Source organism: Liolophura sinensis, chromosome 6, assembly GCF_032854445.1.
Source record: "Liolophura sinensis isolate JHLJ2023 chromosome 6, CUHK_Ljap_v2, whole genome shotgun sequence".
Lineage (NCBI taxonomy): Eukaryota > Metazoa > Mollusca > Polyplacophora > Chitonida > Chitonidae > Liolophura > Liolophura sinensis.
The window spans coordinates 55,507,740-55,523,876 of NC_088300.1; the positions used below are offsets into that span (position 1 = coordinate 55,507,740).

Genomic DNA, 16,137 nt, shown 5'->3' on the forward strand with positions numbered 1-16,137 from the left:
TTGCCTCACTCATGAAGAAAAGAGACGCATATCTTTATAACTTACTTTTTACTGCAGCAGAGATAGGGCAGCCACATACCAGAAAATCCAAGCTGAGCTGAAAGCAGAAAAAAACCCAAAAACATTTATATTAGCAGATGCATGTACACCTATGGTTGCCATATAAACCAGTAACCAATCTATCACAAACCCATGTTAGTTCAGAGATATTTAGGTATGTGTAATTGTATTATACACAAACTTCCTGGAGTTAAAAACCTTGTTACATGTGTTTTCAGGCTGTATCAGTGCAGCAGGGTGGGTACCTTCATGTATACATGCACACATGTCCTAGTCCATTCACCACCCAAGTCTACTGGCAGAATGACTGGCTCAGGCTGATACTAATGAAACCTGTTCAATGATTTGTCTCATTAGGGCCTGTAACATGAGCAGTTTGACAGGCCAGGGGTTGGGCTCAGTTTGTTTATCCTCATATGTGGCCCTGTAGCCTCAGACCCAGGGGCTCCACACTGCTCCACCAAACACAAGGCCTGAGATTGTCCAGGCGTCCCTGTCTTCACTCCATCCAAGGCTTAGGAGGCGGAAAAAATTTAACCTTACAAAAAACAATGGTTGTCATATAACCTTCAGCATAAACGATAAATTAACTAGCACCATGTGCAGCTGTGAAGCCTAGATAGTTTTTTCTTGTAACTTCATTAAACCACTGATATATCTGGCCCTTTTAGCTAAACAAATCCACAAAGCACAAATGGTCCATGATCTCCCTGGACTGGAGTAGGCCAAAATATGCAAGTTTTCAAATAAACCAGCCACAGCTTGTTTGTTAATCACAACAATTCATGATAAAAAAAAAAGTGTACTGAGTATTTAGGCTTTCACACAAAAATACTGTCATTACAGCCCTCCCTAAACACAGTACAACAGACCAGGAAAAATTTAAAAATTTAATTTTAGGTAAATTAAGGTAAACAGTTCCAGCTTATAGACCAGAATAACAGACCGGACAGGTATAAAAACCGGACTTGAGAGGAGTCACCCACACTTACTGACCGTAATACAGAAACTACTAACATTTACAGCTGTACCAGGACAAGAGATTCAAAAACAGAATATGCAATATGCCATGATATAGTTTAATTTAAGAAAAACGCAGCTACAAAGGCTACCCTTGGAAGACCTTTTTCGTTTACCTCCACCAATTCTTTATATAACATGTATAAGTTCATCCATTTCTGGACAGCTTGAAATATATTCTTTTTGAATCTATTACCTTGATATACTGTAGATGTACATGCATCTGTACAATATGGTTTCTATGGTCACATATGCACAGCTGCATGTTCTCAATTAGGGTCTTTATACAGGTGCAGTCTATCATTCTGGTTTTCAGGATAGAACAAATTAACACTGGTCTGCTAGCACCAGACCACTGGAAATTTTATATAAGGACTGCATGGTCTGACAAAATTTGGTGAGAGTTACTGGTGAGGAAATGGGTAGTGTATCTGGGGTGGTGGGGGTGACGAAGACTGACCTTCTCTCATGTTAAACAGCATATCAGCATGATCTCACTTGTTAATGGCTGCTGGTATCAAATTTTTATGTATAACTTCTGACCTTTTCACAATTTGAGCCAAATTTCTACTTTCTGTGCATTTCAATGAAAATGAATGTATACCAACTATATTCTCAGTAAAATCCAGTTAAGGAACATATATTACTCTTATTCTTCAACCTTTTCCCATATAAAAGAGCAACTTTCAGTGCTTTTTATTCACATTTGATTTTGGAGACAAAACAACATGTACATTGGTTGGTGTAAGTTTATCAGTCTACACTGATTATTGCCTTCAGAATTAGCTCTGTAGGGCTGTGATTACGTATAATTTCACAGCCCTGTCTTATTCCATATAAGCTTACCTTGAACAAGTCTGTACCTTTGCTGTCTTTAATATACTACTGCTGGGCACCAAATAATTTGTCTGTCCGTAGTCCTAGTCGTTTCAGCTATCAATTCCAGGCAGGTGTTCCCATGTGTTATCACCACACAAGCATGAAATTAGTGAAAACTGGATTAATTTTAACTCCAACTGCCATGTTCGAATGCACACTCCCCACAGCCCATACAAGGAAGATAACTACTGACATTACTAGCAATTAGTATATTTCGTACATCTTGTTTAATCTATTCTTTAATGGTTTGAAAAATGTTTTTGTTCATCAATGTTGATTATGGGTTCCCCCTACGTCATCATATTTGTGAGACTGATCCTAAACAAGTAGTCAGCATGCGTGTCAAAAGGTCTAACTTGCCTTATAGTGGCAGTGATAATTGTATACATGATTCTCTTCACTGTGAGGAGTATGCATTCAAACATGGTGGTTGGAGTTGCAATTTATCCACTTTCCACTAGTTTCATGCTTGTGTGGATTTATCAGTCACATGGGAACACCTACCTGGAATTGATAGGTGAGATGACTATGACTATGGACAGACATATCATTTGGTGCTCTCCTGTAGTACATTAAAGGTGGAAAAAACATAAAAATCACATAAAATTCAGATGAAAGAGTGTGAAAAGTGAGTTGTAAATGTGATCTTCAATATTTTTTTCAATTTTTCTATCAACAGAAAATACACTTGAAATTAACGTTTGCATGGTGGGTATTTATAACAGGGACCACTATTTGGTATTTATAGTCTTTGTGAAATAATGTTATAAATGAGAACTTAATACATACATGTTAAATAAATATATTTGCACTAGAATTTAGTCTTTTCAGCTAACAAATGTGTTAAGCATGGATTTTGATTGTATTTATATTTTTAATATATTCATAAATATTGTTATAATTCACACTAAATGCATATGTATGCAATTAAAAAAATATTAAAAATATTAAAGACCATATTTGCAGATAAATTCTGATGCTCTTTCATCTGATTCTGATATCATATTTACGTTTTCTTCTCCTTTAAAGCCAGAAAGGGAAATACAGATGTGTTCAAGGTAAGATTATGGAACAAGACAGGGCTGTGATAGTATACATGTATGTAATCACAGCCCTACAGATCTACTTCAGAGTATGATTGAATAATCACTAGTTGCAAGCATGCAAAAAGGTTGAAGAATTACAGTACTGGTGAGTAACAAAATGACAAACAACTATACCCAGACTTTAGTACTATAGCCAACCCTGCCTGTAATACATGTACATGTCAGTATAAATGCTATCCATACAGTACAGTTTCTTCCTGGTAGATCATAACATGAAGAAAGTACTTGTAGTATAGGCAGAATGAGATGTACAAGTATCTGTAGGTCCGTATTACCTTCCTATTGTATGGGTCCCATTACCAACATCCACATTTTATCTACAAAACCCCTCCAGGAACTTTTGAGCTACTAACAGCTAGCTAACCAAAGATGCCATGAAGGTCAGTCTTTTATGACTCAAAGTAAACACTGCAGATAATTCTAGTCACACTAGCCTTTGAACCATAATCAGGTGCTCATCTGGAGACTAGGTGTGTAAACAGATGGAGACCTGTTCTTTTGCGAATTATACACATTAACTTAGCCCCACCTGCAAAAGAACATAACTAACTGGAATTTATTTGCAGGTTGTTAGTGGGAAGCAGGATACGTAAAGTCTTGGTGCTTGGCTGTGGATCAAGCTAGAATAAATGATTGTACATCAAATTTTATCATCTCAGCCTTGAACACATTAATTTAGCCAGTAACCATATACCACTGAAAATTAACTGTGAGATTTATAGTATGATATCAAGTGCTTATTCATAGAATCTAGTTCAAGAACAGTGATCATTTCATTTCCTGAATATCACTGAAGACGTACCATTCTTAGAAAATCATCAAAAAGTTCATATTTTTGTTTCATACTGAACATGCATGTCTAATGTTACAGGATCCTATACAAAATTAGGTCCTACTCTATGTTAAGACCCAAATCATTATCCATATGTATACATTTTTTTACTGTATCTCATAGCAGATTTATAATGTACTGGACATGAATATGAAGGCACAACAACAGGAACAAGATCTGGGTACTTTAGACCTAGTATGGAAATTACAGGAAAATACCAAAATGACTCAAGTCAAAGTTTACTAATTGATGGGAATGATGATGAATTCTACCTACATCTAAAGTTGATCAGATTCATAAAGTATCTTTCCTCAGTCCTAACACAGGTTGTACAAGGAGGGTATGTGGCATTGTTATACCAATGAAAAAAGGCATTTCAGATGATATAAATTTTGATATATTATGTTATAGAAGATGATCATTAATTTTTTACATTTATTTGATTTGTGGTTTAGGCCGTACTCAAAATTATTCCACTTATACAACAGTGGCAAGCATTATGATGGGAGGAAACCTGGCAGAGCTGGGTGGCGGGGTGAAACAACGACAATCCGCTGCCAGACCTTCCCACGTACGGCCGGAGAGGAAGCCAGCATGAGCTAAGATGATCATTAACATGCTGAAGGCGGAATCATACTTTAACCATCAGCCTAGTTGAAATAAATTAGACATGATCTTGATCTGTGCTTTGAAGTGATCACATTTGGAACTTAATTTGATCAAACTCTAACAGGTGGCAGTTGATCAAACATGCAGCAGTACTAACGACTGGATGTTTAAATATATGACGACAAAAAGAGTAAAACACAGAATAAGCTATAGTAATAATGATGTCTCCAAAACTGTTTTAAGTCCAACTCTAAGTACAGTTCGCATGTACATGTAAATGTTATTCAGCCATTCTCTTTTTTATTTCCCCTTTCTTTGTCTAGGAGGGAATGGTATTTATTTACATAGTAGGTGTAAAAGTGGAGTAATTGAAATTACTGCCAAGGCATTTATTCTCTACCTTGAGTCTTATGCAGCAAGTTACTTACATGCAGATGTGCACCCGCCTCCCCCTGTCCCGCCTCCATGACCCATTTAATACTGAGCTCTGCTTTTCTTAATTGTCTTTTCACAGCAATTAAGCATATTCTTTCACAAGAGAAAGAAGCAGTTATCAAGGCATTGTTGTCTTGATTGAAGCTTAAATTATCTCTGTCTGATATAGTGAACTACCTCAAGTGTGGGAGAAAAGGCAACATATCAGCTGTAAATGGCATATGCACGTGTATCTGTTGGACAAGACACATCTAAATATAACTAAGTCTGTGCTGCCTGTGGATCAGTTTTAAGGCTCTAGCACCTGGTCAACAGCCTTGTTATTTTCTCATGACATTTGCACAAGAAATTAAGAACTACATGTACAATGAATATCGTGTGAATTATCACATAATGACGTTAAAATGTCTTTAAGTTTAGGCTGTTAAAAATATGTACATGTATGTAACATGCTTGGGGCTTTACAACATATTCAACATTCTTCAGTCAAATGACAAGAAGTCATCATTAAGTGTGTGTACATAAGTCTCTTACTGTGTCTTCATGTGGCAGGGCAAACCTGTGCCACCAAAATGCATCTGCCACTGACATATCATGCCAAAGACACCAGACATGAAATCCCACCCTGTTACAGTCCACTGGGCGGACTACTTTCTTTGTTCTAACCTCTCAAAGTTGAGTTCCAAGCAAAGCCACTTCTATAGTCTTTGGTATGACCCAACCCACATTTGATCCCAGTCTCCATAAATATGTGTATTGTGCCATGTACAAATTTAGAACATGAGATCCTTTCTCAATACTTTCAATGATAATGGGAAAATACATGCATCATTCAATGGAAATTAAAATAAAGCTTTTACTTCTTGTCTCTTTTCGAAATATGTTGTTTCTACTTTATACATGGTTTTGGCATAAAATTTTACAGTGGAATCTGTTTATTGATCACAGAAGAATGCTTTCTGGTTTCTTTCCACATGCCTCCAAAAGATCACTTTTATAGGCCAAATTTTAGGCCATTTAACGCTGACAGTCAAAAAAAAAACATCAAATATTACTGGCACCACTGAAGTTCATTTTAAAAGAATATACTGTAATGCCTATTGAAACTTAATTTTTAATGAACAAATGAAGCAGGTTTTGCCATAAATATGGTCATTAAAACTGTGAATGATGTGACCACAGGGCAGGTTGGAATGACCACTCTGAAAATGGACTTGTTGCATCTTTCCAGCATTAGGGAAATTTTACAAATGATCGACACATGTAAATTCCCAACCTATGAATAGTGTCTGGCGTTTAACATTAGGACGTAGCAGGTCGACTTCCCTGTTGAAAACCTCACATTTCCACTCATCCCAGCGTTAAACCCTGTCCAGCAGGCGCACCACAGGGTGCCATCGTCCACACTATCTAAGGGTGCCGGGGCCGACACAACGCTCAGAGATTGTTTCTACAATTCGTCGTAAGATCGGTAAACTTTTCAAAACGAAAACAGATACAAGTACAAGGTTATGTATGAGTTAGCTTACCTCAAATAGAGACAGACATTCCCACAAACTATCACAGGCAATCTTATGTTAGAAATTTTGTCAAGCCCACGATGGATCTGACTTGCCTCTATGTTGACAGAACACACCTACGCAGAATGCTGTGACGTAGTTGGCGTATTTTCAGACGTGTTGCACATCAGCTATCGGGAGGAGAAACATTGTGACACAGAATTGCTCTAAAGATGAAGGAAAACTGCGTTTTGGGGGGATGAGACAGGGTAATGGGCATCTAGAAAGGGTTCATGCATTATGTAGTTAGGAACAGTCGCGCTGTCAGTCGTAAATTTATCGTCACGTGCTCTATGTGTACACGTTTTGATTGTCAACAGACTGGGCATGTTGGATATTTCTTTCACTAAATCGGCCTTAGGCTTTTGCGTTAGATGGGCCCGTTTGGATTGTTAGTGACTCTTCATTAAATGCCATATTTGGTATAATTCAACTTCTTTTTAATATTTTCCTATTGATTCATTTGCTAGCTAACTTTTGATATTTTAGGGGTTTGTAGGAATGCAATATTTCCTGTTGCACTGTAGTAAATGAATCACAGTTTGATCACCATTCATGCCATCTCTGAATATTTGAGATATCTTGGGAATTTTCCTGTTACCACTAGATACTGTTCACATATAACGGTTTGCTATATTGGACTGGGACCATTATAGATGCTGGCTTTTCCCCTGAGAATGACTGTGAGCCCACCAGACAAGTTTGTCAGTTTCTTCTCTGAATTGTTACTCATGTCATGATAAATCCAGTTTTCAGACATTGCCCAACATACTTGCTCAGCCCAGTCGAGAATACAGACTGTCACTTGTCGCTCGAGTTGTTCGATAATCCAAAAGTCGCACTACGTGGCTTGATGAGCCAGTGTTTCTTGCTGCAGACATTTCAAAGTCTTCTCAGAATGCCTCATTCTGACAACATTTCAGCAGTTTTCATCATGCATGACGTAGCTATATAGAATGGCAATAACAAAATTGAAAAATGGTCGCAATAAAAAAAGGGCTAATTATGGAACATGGTGAGGCTTTTGGATTATTAAATGACTTGAGCGGCATGTTACAGCCTGTACTCGACTGGGCTAAGCAGTTACACAGTTGGCAATATCTGAACACTATCGCGAGTAACCGTTCAGGGAGGAACCTGATGGGCTCTGGGTCATTCTCGTGAGAAGAGTGAGCATCTTTAATGGCCACAGTTCAATACAGCAATCATTGTTGATGCACAGTATATAGCTGCCATAAAAGAACACAAACACTGTACGTTAATATTTATCATCAAGGATTCTGGGTATATCATATTTCTTGTATTTTGGGGGCAGCCTAGACACAGTACTGTCCTACAACTCTCCTTTTTTATTTGCTGATGTAATGGGATGTACAGAATGAGCTAACTAAACCATGGATCCGTATCCAAACATTACAGAAAGAAAGTAAAGGCATACTGATCGTTCAATAAAAATGCCTGTTTTCACTTAAGCTATGTTTTGAGCCAACTTACTAGGTGTAGCAGAGTCACCACAGCTTGGCATAGACTACAAATCAAATATTAAGTAAATTAATAATTTTTGAATTGGATTGTATCCGCCCACTTTCTGCAGCTTTTACTCTAGCTCTATTGTGGGCTCTGCAGGTCAAAATCTGTGGTTTACTTCAGGCACTCCACCAATAAAACTAACTGCTGTCATATTCATGTGAAGTAGTATTAAACACCAAGTAAATTGGTTTAGTAGATAATTATCTTATATTTTGTGATACAAGTGATTTAAGTTTTGTGTAATTATGAATATTTTTTGTGTAAACTGGATGAAGGTAAGTTAATATGAAAACAGGTCCATACGCAAGTTACTGCCAGACCTATATTATATGCTTACTGGTGCATTGTATACAAGTGTGCCTGTATGTGTAGTACTCACTGTAAGCATTCTGCCATTTTAATTCCAATATATTTCTTACAGAAAATGTAACACTGTGGATAAAATGGGACAGTCTGAAAGTTCAGAAGATGGCTCTGTGGCCTATATACAAGGGAAGATACAACATCACCTAACCATCCTTAAGAAAGCCACAGTTTTAACCTACAGTGATTTCCTTCTATCTGTCACAGAGCTGAACAAAGTGTGAGTAAAGGAAAAACATGATAGAAAGAAAATGTCTTGGTATTTTTGAAGACAGAACTAAGAGAGACTTTGGTGAGAATACTCTCTGCTAGTTTCTATCAAAGATGGTAATTGGCAAGCTGGTAAAATCAGATGAAGGACCCCCTTCCTCAGCCTCCTTTTTTTGTAGCACAAGATTTTGTATTCTATTACCCTTCGGTTCCTTTTTATTACATACAATGCACTGCTTGGCGTTATGCCAAGTGCACATTATCTGAGTTGTTAGATACCCCCCATCACGAGACAGAATCGTTTGACTTCTGGACGGGTCTATTGTAGTTCTAAAATATAAACTCTTCCACATCGATTTGATGTAAAACTACCGTTAGACTACCCTGACGCGAACATTATTTCTTAAATATATCACAGCTATATGTCTGTTAAATATACAAATGCCTAATGAAGAGTACTCTTAGTCTTCAGAGGCAAAGAAAACACTAGCGTGTGAAGTATATGCCAAGCTAAAGACCATTAACCACTGTTTTATAACAAAAACAAAACTATTTTTATCCTGGTAAAATGCATTGGAATCTACGGTGGCCACATTGGGACCAGTGATGTCACATCAGATTTTTACTAAACAGAGACTGCAAGATTTCATCATTCAAAATGCATATGCATATGGATCTATGAATGTTGTCCCTGAATGGACATAGAAAGAACTGTTATGGATGTACCATCACTCATACCCTCTGGGCTACAACAGAACACCATGATATATGTTCTTTTAAAACTTATAAATAAATCATCAAAAAATAAATTATGCAATTTTCCTGGACAGTGTTCAGTTGTCTTTCATCTGATATATATTTCATTTTACTGTTTTCTTTGCCTTTAAATAGCTATAAATTTTATTTCATAGCAAACTTATCCTGTAATCTAGTTTTGGCCATAATTTCAATCATTATTATCAGTTATTGTTGAAAACATTATGGTACCGTATATTTTCTTGACTATGAAGTAACATTTATTTAGTGTTTAAGTATCATAGAATTAATCTCTTCATTTGCGCGTAAATAAATTAAGGTTTCTCTCTTTAGCATGAAAATGAATAAGTATCCATTTAATCCTGTAGGACCACCTTCATGAAGTTTTGTATCAAATATACACTGTAGCTTCAAAGTGTATATTCTGGGGATGTTATTTACAGAAGACTCCAGATGAAAGTGATATCAAATGGCCTTGAGGACATGATGTAATTTTTTTTTTCCAGTACCCAAAGTTTTACCGATTGCCATGGCAAGCAGCTGCTGTTTGCTGTCAAGGCTGGCACAGATGAGACTATCCTCTGGAAGGCGACAGTCAGGATTAAATGCCTCAAGGTATGTTACCAAGCAGGGATCAGGGTATGACATATTACCTGGTATTATATTAAATCATTTATGAAAAGGCATCATCGTGATAGCCTTGATACATTGATCATGCATTTGTTTAATCAGCATAATGTTATTTATTTAGCATAAGCTAACAACATGAAAGCCAGTCCTAATATTCAGGTGATTGCTGAGATACTACAGAACATTTCTGCTAGAAGATGTTGATATTCATACCCTTTCGTATGTTAATTATTAAAGATTATGTGTAAGTGTTCATTTGTAAATCAAGGTGTATAATGGACATATGCAGTGTGATACTTTCATCTGTGATAACGGTGTGTTGCATTCCAAGCAAGCAAACAAATGAATATCCAATCATAAATCACAGAAGGTGCTAAAGTGCATGCCTACTCATAACAAACAAATATGAGCTTGTAAAATACATGTATGTGCTGGTTCAGATGACTCTTTGCTACTGTTATGGTGTTGGCCAATTAGGTTCCCATCCAGTTCATGCTGGTTATTGTTGTGTATTTCTTGTCAGGAGGTTGCTCAGGTACCTGGCAAAAGTTGGTGGTTTATCCCCCCCCCCTCCACCAGACACTCTGACACCTCCACCTATAACACCTGAGCACCATCATATAAATGAAAAATGTTTCAGTAGGACATTTAATAAATATAACCAAATAAATAAATAAATTAATTCACCCATACATTTATTATTATTTTGCCAGGTGAATACCCGTACAAATTGTGTGGAGTCATCACGGCTGCTGAACCTGCGCCAGTACATCATATTGTGTCAGGAGATCACTGAGCAGGTGAACATGGGACTGCTAGACCAAACTCAACAAGGGGCCACCTCCATATCTATGATTCTCAAAGGGTAAGTCTTCATTCCTGCAGTTCAGAAGGATATCAAAGTATATGTGTATCGACTGTATCTCCAAAACCATCACTTCATGAAACAACTCTTTTGTAGCCCTAATTATTGGGGTAAAAGACTAATATAAAATAACTATCATCAGTGAAATGAAAAGGGTTTACATCAGTCATTTGAAATTTAAATATAGCAAGAAGGGAATGACTTATAGTTCAGGACATAGCAGATGCCAGAATCTTGAGTGTCTCTGATTTCTACTGAGCTGTGCTCTGGCATATACACCTGAAGAAGTTGTACCAGTCTTCAGTGTGGCATTGTGTTGTTTGTGAAATGGTCTCTTTTTTTATATGCTCATGCTATTAGGCGAAGCGTATTATGTTATTGAGATTTTGTTACATAGATACACAGATAAAGACGTGTCACAACTCAAATTTGTCCATTTTTGCAGTTGTCATGGTAACCAGATAGCTATTTTCCTTATATTTACTATATAAACAGATATGATTTTGTATCCTGGCTATAACTCTGTTTTCTGGGTAAGGTTTTAATTTTTGGTGGATACACAGATACACAGATGATGATGTGTCATAGCTCACGTTTGTCCACTTTTGCAGTTGGTGTGGTAACCAAATAACCATTTTCCTTATATATACTATATAAATAGATATCATTTCGTGTCTGGGATACAACTCCAAATATTTTGCTGGCAAAGTATTAATTTTTGGTGGATACATAGATACAGAGATGACGATGTGTCATGTGTTTTGTTTAAACTGTTGTCATTGCATTCAAAGTTTATTAACTGCTAAACAACTAATAATTCATGCAGGAGCTATTCCCCTTAATGTAAATGGAGTTATCTTCCTTTAGTGTGCATATCTCTAGTAAGTCCAGTTGGCGTTTTACAGGTCTTTCAAGTTCACGCAGATATCGGCAAGACAGACGAGGGCTTTTGCCAACTTAACATAGATAGAATATGTTATTTTATGGTAGTTGATGGATTGAATACATATTTGTCTGCTGACTCGACGGCGCCATCGGCTCCTACCGTAAAATCATGTCTTTTAGCTGCAGTAGTTTGCGAGAGCCCCCCACCCCCACCTGTCTCACTGATATCTGCGTGAACTCGCGAGATCCCTGAAAAGCCGATTGGGCTTATTTGTATTAATGAAGAACTAATTAATAAAATGATTCACAATTTCATCTTTTTATTTCTTTCTGTTTTGAGCGTTACTTTTTTTGGTGTAATGGGTTATTTTTGATTGTACCTTTCAGTGTTGATGAACTGCCTGGCCTCCCGGATGACTCTGATGAATGTTGTATATGTATGGACAATAAATCAGAAGTTATTCTGGCCTGTGAACATAGATTCTGTGAGAGATGCATCGATGCCTGGTATGTACAACTAGTACTTTATTTTATACTCCCATTTATACGTTTCTTTAAAACATATATGTTCGACACAGTGATAGCTGAATTCTAAAACTGGTCACTCATGGATAGCCAATCATGGGAAGCGATTTGCACATCAAAGGTCACTCCAACAAATTAGTACTCGAACACCCCACGATAAAGTTTTTTACTACCATAGCTCAACATTTGCTCAGCCATTCACAGTATTGTAATTATTCACGGATTGCCACATGCAGTTCACAATTTGCATATCATAGACCACTGACTCAATTTTGTGCATGTTGACTGCTATAGCAGGCGAGCTGGTGGGATTCTCTGAATGCCGTGTTTCCTTTATATGATGGCAGTCAGTTTTATTGGTGGAGGAAACCAGAGTGTCCAGAGTAAACCATCAACTTTAGACAAGTTATTGACAAGCTTTCTCACATGTGATGTACAGATAATGATATGGACATCATATTAGTGGAGTTGTCTTTAGTTGTCTTTAGCAAACACTAGACTGCACAAATGACCACATAAGCATTGTCCAATGCTTGTTGTCACCAGAGCCCCACAAGCAGTGAGAGCGGGGTAATCTAAAAATTCCCTTCCAAGACCGGGTTTGAACCTACACTTAATGTATTTTAACAGTTGAAAGGCAAGTGCCTCTAACCACTAGACCACGACAGACCCTGAAAGACTGTTACCACAATGTACAACAGGTTATACTATTTTGGTGTGTTGTTACATGTAATTAGACTATCATTGATACTCCTGGATGATTATTTTTTAATTAAGTGTACTACTGTGTCCTTTATTATTTTACTCTATTCCTTTCTCATAATTCTCTTTTTCACAGGAATGTTACTCACAACACATGTCCAATATGTAGAGCCAAAGTGGAGAGTTCTGATGATACATGGGTCCTAACTGACAAACCAGACTCTGATGAATATGCTTCTGAGGTCAAAGGGTATTTGATGGGATTGGCTGACCGGACTGGTGCTCCGCAATGATTGGTGGATTTTTCAGAACAGAAAAACTTACAATACGCATGGGTTGACATTGTTTTGAGGAGCCATACTAGTACTCGGAGAAGTGTGCAGTAGGTGTAAAGTGACTGAGGGTGAATTCTGTGATACATCTCTTGCTGTTAAGCTTGTAGAAATTCAGAATATTTACATCTGGGTCAGTGTTTGTCTTTCTGCTCTACTAAGAACAGATCTCACAACTGTATATGCAGAAAACAAAGACTTATGTTTTGATGTAAATACTTCTGTTTTAAATGTTATATTATAGTGGCATAGTGTATTATATTATGTCACAGGTAGTTTCATTTATTACTGTGTCAAATGGGTTCCTTGATGTTAGTTATGAAGTTGTGCTTTGAATACAGTTTTTGATGGTCATACTGTGTAAGACAGTAAATTACAGGCTAACTACTCTGAGACAGGTGAAGCAACATAAAACATTTATCGTTTTAGTTTGATGATTTCTTAAGTGATAGTGCTTTGCTACTATACTTTTTATCTGGCTTGAATTTTAGGGATTTTCAGGAATACATCTCTGTGTACAATTTGACCATTTATGATATACTAGTACATGGAGCTATATAGACCATATCTTAGTTAACAGTATGTAAATTTTTATTCATTTAAATAGACATAGAAGTGTACATATGTTTTTTATTTTTGCTGTGTAACAGCACATGTATATATACAGTATATTAAATCTTCCTGTATGTACTTTTAAGTAGGCAGACAATTTGTTACATCAGTGAAATGTTGTAGAATTACATGCTTTGCGCTTCTTACTTGATTGCTTGTACATGTGTATAACATTTTTTGTGCTTATCCCACCTCATTAACTTTTCTGATAACAATTTTGTTTAGGCACCACATACATGAACAAGGGTTGTACTATGAAGTTTCCACACCACTGATCACTTTCAATATGCAAGCTTAGTATTATTTCCATGCTTACATATTTGTATCATTTTAGCAAAACTTTTGAATAGACAAATCCACACTAAGGAAAGGATTTGAATTCATGACATTATGTAAAACATTGATCAAGGACTTTGGTCAGACGCCAGGATGCCTGAGAAAACAGGAGGGCCATGTTTTGGCTTTGCCACAGTTTGTTAAAAATTACTGCAGAAATGGCTTACTTGTAGTTGTTGAATTCTACTAATGTTATTGTCAGGAAGTAAATATATACATTTTTTTAAATTATTATTTCAGGAAGTACATGGTTTATCCAAGCGTATTTTAGGAGCATTGTATTTTGCAGACTACTAAATTGTTATGAAGCCTTCAGGTTGGTTATCGAGGCCAATGTAATTTTACATGCATAATCCAATTATGTTACTGCATAAAGTTTGAAGTTTGTTTAAAAAGTTAAGGAATTAAATTCTGATTCATGGTTTCAGACTCTGACAGAATGTAAGATGCCTTGTCACTATGTGACATAGTTTACAGCTATTGTTGTTTGTAAATGTTGATATTTATGCTGTTAATATGCATAAAGTCTCACGGAGTGTGGATAACATTTGTCAGGCTAAGGGGCATTGGGAGGTCACAAAAATGTGGCCTAAACTTATTGCAGACTGCTTGATCTTTGGCAAAACCTGGATTACCAATGATGGCTGCCAATATTTAATATGGCAGTATATACACTGTCAGTGCTCATTGTGCTGTCTCCACACATATTAAGAAACAATATGCCAGTGTAGTTTGGAAAAGCCAATATTCTCTGAAGCAGGGGGAGATGACAATTTCTGCGGTTAAGGTGTCAAAGAGCTACCTAGATATGTATTGTAGAACACAATGGATATTTATTTGAACATCACAATATACCAAAGTCCTACAATCTTCAGTGATATGTACATATTGTGCTTAAAAAAGTGGGTTTGAGCATTCTTAATTATGATCATGCCTTGGTGTTCTAGCATTTACTCAGACAGACAATGTAGAAGGTGAGCCATTAGCTAAAAATACTACATTTACTTGTATTAATGTTTAACCATAGGAGTCCTGTCCTCTTAGCTCAAGTTGTGTAGTTTATATTAGCGAGAACAAATATTACATACCCGCACAAATATGTATGTCTACACGAGTAGTTCTTATACCTGAGGCCCTTGTTGCCTCACACTGTACTGGTGAGGTTGCATGCTTGGATTTAGCTTCCTCTGGATAGGATGGGGATTAGGGAACTGTAAGGCAGGATTTGATTGGTGTTTTATGCCGTATTGAAGAATATATCACTTATAAAAGGGCAGCCGGCATTATGGTGCGATGAAAACCCATCCCAGCATGAGCTGGACTTGAACTCACAGCGACTGCATTGGTGAGAGATGCCTGGGTCATTCTGCCTCTCTGGCACGCTAACCACCTTGGCCATGAAGGCCCCATGTAAGGCCGGAGGAGTGTCGGGTACCTGGTAAATGGTGGGGTGGTTTACTCTAGGCTCTTGCCTGGCATCCTTCACTCATGAACTCACATAACCTCCCTTGTATATGTGAAATATTTCAGTGTCAGTATGGCATTAAACTCTTACCACATAAATACAATGATAAAAGAAAAGTGAAATCAGAATTTCCCCCTTTTTATAACTTGATGTCTATGCTGTATTGGTATCATGTTAGTAACTGTCAACTCAGCAAGAATTTGGGTCGCATAAATGGTAGTTGCATGAAATGTGTTTTCTGTTTGAAATGGTAAGCAGTGTAGAGAACTGCCTTGATACAGTGAACAAGAATATACATGTATGTTGTTTAAATTGTCTCTCTGGACCAGAACATGTGCTACATCTTCAGATTATTCAGTATTTATTGTGATTAAAACAGAAGTAATAACATTAACAGTGATATTTTTCATCTTTAATTTTCTTTCT

The 16,137-nt window shown here is 36.9% G+C and overlaps 2 protein-coding genes across 4 annotated transcripts in view; one reads left to right on the forward strand and one right to left on the reverse strand.

Annotated features, from left to right (window-relative positions):
* The window catches only part of LOC135467630 (ras association domain-containing protein 8-like), a 38,452-nt gene extending 31,889 nt beyond the window's left edge, over window positions 1-6,563 (reverse strand). For 2 of the 3 annotated variants that reach the window (XM_064745411.1, XM_064745412.1), the window contains exons 1-2: window positions 6,471-6,563; window positions 46-97 (exon numbers count right to left, since the gene is read on the reverse strand). The gene's annotated coding sequence lies outside the window, so the exon portion shown is untranslated. Of the gene's footprint in view, window positions 1-45; window positions 98-305; window positions 360-6,470 lie in introns of those variants that run through there. The other variant, XM_064745413.1, reaches the window with a different exon arrangement.
* A 70-nt stretch (window positions 6,564-6,633) lies between these two features.
* On the forward strand, window positions 6,634-16,105 carry LOC135469319 (RING finger protein 141-like). The gene is made up of 6 exons (XM_064747941.1): window positions 6,634-6,709; window positions 8,452-8,613; window positions 9,866-9,974; window positions 10,703-10,854; window positions 12,127-12,246; window positions 13,103-16,105. Exons 2-6 carry the CDS (start codon window positions 8,474-8,476, stop codon window positions 13,257-13,259), a joined length of 678 nt encoding a protein of 225 aa, XP_064604011.1. The 5' UTR covers window positions 6,634-6,709; window positions 8,452-8,473; the 3' UTR covers window positions 13,260-16,105.
* The last annotated feature ends 32 nt before the right edge of the window (window positions 16,106-16,137 follow it).